Source organism: Panthera leo, chromosome D4 (genome assembly GCF_018350215.1).
Source record: "Panthera leo isolate Ple1 chromosome D4, P.leo_Ple1_pat1.1, whole genome shotgun sequence".
Lineage (NCBI taxonomy): Eukaryota > Metazoa > Chordata > Mammalia > Carnivora > Felidae > Panthera > Panthera leo.
The window spans coordinates 45,567,705-45,575,428 of NC_056691.1; the positions used below are offsets into that span (position 1 = coordinate 45,567,705).

A 7,724-nucleotide genomic window follows, 5' to 3' on the forward strand; every position below is an offset into this window, starting at 1 on the left:
CTAGCCCTTTGTCCGATATGTCATTTGCAAAAATCTTTTCCCATTCCGTTGGTTGCCTTTTAGTTTTGGTGATTGTTTCCTTTGCAGTGCTGAAGCTTTTTCTCTTCATGAGGTCCCAATAGTTCATTTTTTGCTTTTAATTCTCTTGCCTTTGGCGATGTGTCAAGTAAGAAGTTGCTGCGGCTGAGGTCAGAGAGGTTTTTTCTTGCTTTCTCCTCAGGGTTTTGATGGTTTCCTGTCTCACATTCAGGTCCTTCATCCATTTTGAGTTTATTTTTGTGAATGGTGTAAGAAAGTGGTCTAGTTTCATTCTTCTGCATGTTGCTGTCCAGTTCTCCCAGCACCATTTGTTAAAGAGACTGTCTTTTTTCCATTGGATATTCTTTCCTGCTTTGTCAAAGATTAGCTGGCCATACATTTGTGGGTCCGATTCTGGAGTCTCTGTTCTATTCCAGACCTAAATTTAATTTGTGACTTATAACTTATTTACTTATATAAATTTTATATAAAGTACATAAGTAAATTAAAATTTCTATAAAGACATAACTATTTCAATGTACTTAAATATTTAAAATCATTCCAAATTGCTTAAAGCAAGAAAAAATTTTAATTATTCACTTAAATTATTCCCTGATTTATTTTCAGTGTACTGAATTTTAATGTTGCCTCATGACAAAATAATTTTTTTCAGTTTATTTATTTACTTGAGAGAGAGCACAAGCAGAAGAGGGGCAGAGAGAAGGAGAGACAGAATCCAAAGCAGGCTCCGCGCCATCAGCACAGAGCCCGACATGGGACTCAAACTCATAAACCGTGAGATCATGAGCTAAGCTGAGATTAAGAGTCAGACGCTTAACCGACTGAGCCACCCAGGCGCCCTGACAAAATAATTTTTAACTTAACCTGCTGCTAGATACTCTTGAAGATATTGTCACAATATTTTTCTGTTTCCCACTAGATAATTGCTGATGTGTTGAGTGAGTTTTGTAGAATTAAATCATAAAATATAATATATTTGTATTTAATTCCCAAAGCCCATTTCACACGAGGCTCAGACAAAAGCAACATGCACAAGACAGCCCATAGCAGCTCACAAATAAGCAAAGGCCACCTCTCCCAGAATGACTTTGAGATCCAAGAAACAATGGAGAGAAACTCTTCCAATCACAGAGACGGCTTAGCCCCAGGTTTGTCACACTGATCTTGCAGATGTTTTGTGTATATTCCACAAATCCAATGTCCGTGCTTCTCGTATGATACCCAAGAAAATCCAATGAGAGAAAATAAATATTAAGGAATAATGTTTTGTTAGACTGGCCCAATGTTGAGCTTTGCAGTGCCACAGACCACTGCAATATTCCAGGCTGGTTCACAACCCTAGGAACTTACTGTTATACCCTTGGAAGCAATTGTAACAACTATTCCACCTGGGGTGGCAATGCTGATAATGGGGGAGACTATTCATATACAGAACCGGGGAGTATGTGAAGTCTCGATACCTCGCACTCAATTTTGCTGTGAAGCTAACAGCTCTTGGGGGCTCAGTTGGTTCAGCTCAGGTCATGATCTCACGATTCATGAGTTCAAGCCCCACATCAGACTCTCTGCTGTCAGCACAGAGCCTGCTTCAGATCCTCTGTCCCCAGTCTCTCTCTGCCCCTCCCTTATGTGCTCACTCTCTCTCTCAAAAAAAAAAAAAAAAAAAAAAAAAAAAAAAAAAAAGAAAGAGAACACTTGTGCTTTTTCAAAACTGTATCCAAGGTAAGGAAATTGGCTTATTATGTTATTGGAGTCCGTTCTTTCCAGGAAAGAGCCATTTTTCTCTGTAGAAAAGACTCCTGCCTGGGAACAGACTTCTGTAGACCACAAGCCACGTCTCCAGACCCGGTCATTGTCTTTGTCCATCTTGGCCAGTAGGTGGCACTCTTCCTTCGTAAATATTTTAACGGACCCCTGACTAAAATGATGCTGCTTTCTCTTTCCTTTTTCCCTAAGCTAGTTACATCATTGCAGGAGGAACATTCCCTCATGGCCAAAAATAGTCACGAGAAGAAAAAGAAGAGAACAAGAACTCTCCTATGAGAGTTTCCAAAAACCTAGAACTTTCACACAACTCTTGATTTCAGTTAGTGACTTTTGCACATGGCCAGAAACCACAGCGGAAAAGGAAGCAGCTGTGTGAATGGGCAGGGCAGGTTCAGGAGGAGAGACTGAGGAGAGCAGAGCTCACTGGGGGTTTCTACACTGGGGCAGAAGGAAACACTGTGAGATGCAGGTGAAGAATGAGATCTGGAGAAGCGGGAGGAAAGGGGAACGTGCTAGTGTCAGAATACATAGTGCACGTGTATATACATAGTATCTATGTGCACATAGTATATTAGTAGGTATATAATTGCATTGATGAGCCACTTGATCCCAATTCTGTTTCTTTAGACTATCAGCATTTTGCAGTCAGTTACAGAGAGAGGGCTAGGAGAAGTTACTTATGCTCTTATAGACCTCTACGAATAAATAAGAACATGATGGTAAGCCTTCATTCAGTGGAAAATACTCCGCTAAGTGCTTCTAAATGTTCTAACGTGACCACCCTGCTAAGGGGACACAGGAAAGTTAGAGGGGCTTGCAGTTTTGTCCTCCCTGTCCCCCGAGTGGAAGAGGAGAGAGGGCTGGACTTCCCTTCCCCCGGTGGGGGTGGGGGGAGGCTCTAGGAAAATCATTTCCCTGGAGAGCAGGCCTTTGTTGAGGGGAACAGAAGACTGAGAGGATTCCCAGCCAGTGATTTCTCTTTCCTTTCCTCTGCTGGAAGCACCAGGAGTTTGTTTTCTCATCTTCACAGTGAGAACCTGGTGAAGGTTTCTCCCGAAGGTAACACTCACAAAAGCCTGTGGCCCCCAAAGACAGGATATCTTGCAGTTTTTCGATCTCAAGCTCATCCATATGGAACTGCCAGTAATTCTTCCATTTCAGCTTCAGTGTTTCTACCAATACGAGCTTCAGCTGTGCTTTAAACTCTTGCATTTCTGCTCCCAGTCATCCAGGGTCTCTGTCTGCATCCCCCTCTTTCTGCAGAGCTAAGGGCGGCAGCTGGCACCTCGACCCCCAATTCTCTGATGGGTCTAAGAAGAGTTGTTGCTTTTCAGCTTGTTTGGCACTTGTGTTGTAGTTGATGGAAGGTCAAGGCTGACGACCAGCCCAGCTGATTACATGTTGGATGGGAACCAGAACGTCCGCCAATACATGAATACGTATGTCCCATCGTTAGAGGTAAGTGTCTCCCAAGGAAAGAGGCCCGAGAGATAATCACTGGAGAAGAACATTGGAGCACATTTTTGAACAATTTAACTCGAGCAGAAATAAAGTCAGTGAAATGACTAAATACCTGGGAATGTGACTTCATGTATTAAAGAGAATCATTTTGGGGTCTCCTTCCTTCCTCCTTACTAATTGTTACGAATTTGAATATGCAGACAACGATCACGTGATTTGCACTCAGGCATCTTTCTAGAGGCACAATCACTCCATTGCTTCTCTTTAGACTGAGATGAAGTCCCGGATGGAACTTTTGTCCTCTAGTGAAAGGTTCTTGCAGGAGTGTCCGGGTGTGTGCATTTGAGGCAGGTGTCCCAGGTTCCGGCTGTCCCTGGAGCCCCGGGCAGTTTGTCCAGCAGAATCGGGTTCCAGGCAGCGGATGGCACTTTGTGAGGAACTTAGAAGGTCTGCCGGAGCAGCTCCTGAGGACAGAGGTGGCCTGGGCCTCCTGCAACCGGCAGCCACCCACCCTCTCCCCGGGGGGGATGCCCCTCAGTCAGGAGAACGGGGACATCCTCCTGATCTGTGTCAGAAGCAGTAGGTCTTCCTGTGAAGCCGCCCGTGGCCGGGAGGCAGGTCAGAGCCCAGAAAGGAGATGCGGCCACAGGGATCCAGCAGGAGTCCCGCAGAGGGGGTGCGTGCTGGGCACCTGAGGGGTCTGGTGGCCTGGGTGACGAGCGAGGGGGGCATCTTGGGCCCTAGTTCATCTCAAGTTCTTTTTCACATGTCTTTTAATACAAAACCGTTTTCATTTTCTGAATGTTCCTGTATACGTTTTATTCTTCTCAAGTTTTTTTCCTTCCTTTATGTAAGCCTTAGATTAGAGTAGATTAGATTAGAAAACATTAACCCTATGAATTACTCATTTCACTATTTCATTGAAGTTTAATTTGCCCCAGTACTTCAAATGTTTCAGCGTAAAGGGATCCAAAGCTTTCAAATGACGGAAATCTTTTGTGTTACGATCAAAAGTAGGTAGGTGTTGTTCTCCTTGCTCAGGACATAGTTTTACCTCCGATCCTGAGCTCTGTTGTTGTGATTTTTATTTTTTGCGCATCAGTCAAGATGCCTGGTCCCTTTGGGTCAGCGTGCCCATAGCCCTGTGTGTGACACCTGGCTCCCCTCGCTCACTCTCTCTTTCTCTGTAACTGGCCGCCAGGAGTCAGCTCATCATACTTCCAGCTTTGAGCAAAATTTTATTGGAGGGTGACTGCTTTTGTCCCCCAAATAATCAACTGTCTGCGACCCAAGCTTGTTTCTGTGACCAATTCCTTCTCTTTCTGTCAGGTGCTCAAGAGTCAGATTTTTCCATAGCTTCCAGAGGACACAAACGTTATGCACTTCATGTGTGTAGGGGGCACTGGTGTGGGTAAACTATCCTTTTTTTTTTTTTTTTTGTAACCTTAAATAGCAACAGGAATTTTATTTTGCTAAATGTTGATTTCTATGTGGAGTTCAGTTTATTAACCTGTGGAGTCCTTCTCATGCTCTCAGTTTCTGAGGCCGCAGGGGACTCAGTGTTGATTTTCCTGCTGCTGGAGGCTTGCACTGAAGTAACTAATAAGGGTTCCGGGGTTAGTGAGTCAGTTCTTTTCTCCTGGGCTATTTGGTTCATCGTGATCCATCTCACAGCGAAGATGTGGGGCAGGGAGGCCACATACCTGAGAAAACTAACCCCTTTCTTTACTAGCTTGGAGTTTTCTACATTGTATATGTTCTTTTTAATTTAGTAATTTTATAGGCACGGGTGGACTTCTCTTCTGAATTCCTTTCTCCTTCATCTTGAGGTCAGTACCAAAAGAGGGAAGCAAGAGTGAAAACGGGAAGGGCCTATACCATTATTTCCCATCAGTTTTGATACAGCATCTTTTTCTTTCTCCACTCAGCTTTCCTAGAAAGCTGTCACGGCATTGGGATGCACCGAGGCACCAGGAAATCAAAGGCAAATCTGACCGTGGTGATGGCCTGATGGCCGTGGAAACGCTAGGGTGGCTCCCAGGTGAGAGGAAGCCAGCAGGAGCCCTTGGCTTCTGCTACCACCTTCCACCTGCTCACTGTGGTGCCTGCTTGTGAATTCCACCCAGCCCTCGCTAAGGTCAGTTCCATCTGCTTCCCCACATACTGGAAGGTTTCCGTCCACAGAACAGCTTCCTGACCTTCCGCATAGTACGCATCAAAATGATAATAGATTATCATGGTAAGGAATGAAAGGTGCCATGCTTTAAAATAAACACAACGTTAAGCATATGAACATGATTTGCCAATACATCCAATCCATGTATCTATCCAGAGACACACATAGCGCAAAACGGAGAACTCTGCAGGAAAAAAAAAAAAAAATTCACGTAATTCCCAATTCCCATTCTATTCTCCTGTTGCATTGCAGCAGGCACATCTCTCACAACTATTTGCTCCTTATAGCTGAACTTCTCTTCTCTTATTCACTCATTCCCTCCCACCCTCCAATATGGTTTCTGTGAGTTCTTCCAAACCAGCTCTCACCAAAGCTTCAATGCCCCCTTCATCCCAGTGCGGTGGGCACTTGACATCCACATTTTACAATGATGCAATTCTTTGAAGCCATTTCAGTCCTTGAAATAGACTTTTACCGATATTCTCTCTTACCCTACTACCTCATGGCCATTCCGTCTCTGTTTCTGTTGTGGCTCTTTTCTCCCTTTACCATGTGAAGTTTCGAGGAATCAATCTGAAGTTCTTTGCTCATGCTCTCCTCCTCCCGTGTGACCGCTTCTGTTTTAAGGCTTTCAGTTAATGGAGTTGCTTGTAAATTGCAGACTCAAATATCCATTTTCCAAAGAATATTCGCACTTGGAAGTCTACCAGTCAATTATAGGAGATATCTACGGCTTTTGTTTCTGTTTCCTGGCATGCTTTCCTGCAGATTCTGCTGAGAGAACTCCATTTTTCCCCTTCTCCTCATCCTACCGTTTAATATAACCGATATAAATTCAGTGTGATTATTGTCTTTAGGTTGCTTTCTCCACAAAACTCACTGGTGCAAAAGCAGAACTGGATTTGTTATGTCCACCCCTATCCTGACAGCCGCATACAGACTGGCTTAGAGAAAGTCTATTTTTAATGTATAACGTGAATAATGTAATGAATAAGTGAATTGCACAATCCATTCTTTCATCAGAGTTGTTTCTTTTTTAAATGATAAACAAAGACAAGAATTTTTCTATAGAAAATATTTAATAAAGAAAATAATAAGTTGAATAAATATAAAGAATATATTTTTCTCTTAACCACAAAGTGAAAGTACATCATTATTATTCAAATATAATTTAAATCTTATAAATAGTTAAGTAAATAAATAAATTGTTAAATAGATCAGCAAGGTCATCGGAAAGTGACTAGTGCTTGTAGAGTTGACATGATGTACTTAAGACTCCTGAAAATATTGACAGATTGATGCCATTCATGTCACAATCACAGCAGAAATGACTCTTTGACATGGCAGAACACGTGGAAAGTGTGATATGATTCGTCACACTTTAGTCATTTCCATGTTGAACGGGTCTCATTTCTCGCTCCTTAATCTTTTCTGCAAGGCTATTGATGAATAATACAAGGACCTCATGATTTCTGCTCTGACGATCTCCCAGGCACAAGGGCTGTATTTCTTCTCTTGCAGGTAGAGGGAGAGTCTTTGGAAGTAGTTCCTCAGGATGGAGTCCTGGTTGGTGAGGGGAGCCTCTCCCTCCCCCACCTCCTGCATGACACAGGCTTCCAGGCGGGTCAGCTGCCGATCAAGTCCCGTGCAGAATTCCTCCAGGAGGGTGGTGTTCCAAGCAGCAGACGAGGACGCCTCTGTGCAGAAGAAGTGGAAGATCTTCTGGTTCGTCACGTGCACCACAGAGAGGGCTTGGGCCTTGTGGGACTGGTCTCCACCAAACACGTCCTGGGGGAAGGCGAAGTCATTTCTGTCCTTCTGGCAGGAGCTGGCAGGGAGTCTCCTCATTTGTCCCAGGAGCGTCAAGGCCCTCCTGTTCAGCAGGCCGTGGGTCTGAGGCAGGTCACAGCCCAGAGAGCAGACGGAGTTGCAGCCCAGCGCCACCAGGGCCACCAAGAAGGAAGAGGGCAGCGCCATCGGGGATCTTGCAGATGCTGTCGGCCTGGCTGGGGTGGGCGACTCTGTGACCCGTGGCTCTAGGTTCTCTGAACATCTTCCCTTGTGCGCACCTCCTAAATGGGAACACGTGAGTTTCCATTTTCCGAATCTCCTCTTACTTCCTATTTTTGTTTTCTGTTTTTCATTTTGCATTCTCCAAATGGGTTTAGAGCAGTGCTTCTCAACCATTTTTTTTAATTATTGTCCCCTTCCCCTGACCCCTGAGCCCTTTTAGATTTTTTTTGCTAATTGAACCCCTAATGAAATTTTAATGACACAGTTA

The 7,724-nt window shown here is 44.1% G+C and overlaps 1 protein-coding gene across 1 annotated transcript; it reads right to left on the minus strand.

Annotated features, from left to right (window-relative positions):
* Nucleotides 1–6,850: 6,850 nt before the first annotated feature.
* On the minus strand, nt 6,851–7,420 carry LOC122205008 (interferon alpha). The gene has a single exon (XM_042912945.1). It carries the CDS (start codon nt 7,418–7,420, stop codon nt 6,851–6,853), a length of 570 nt encoding a protein of 189 aa, XP_042768879.1.
* Nucleotides 7,421–7,724: the final 304 nt, after the last annotated feature.

Excerpts from the sequence above, each read along its gene's own strand:
- LOC122205008 (XM_042912945.1), bottom strand. The coding sequence starts at position 7,420 with ATGGCGCTGCCCTCTTCCTTCTTGGTGGCCCTGGTGGCGCTGGGCTGC.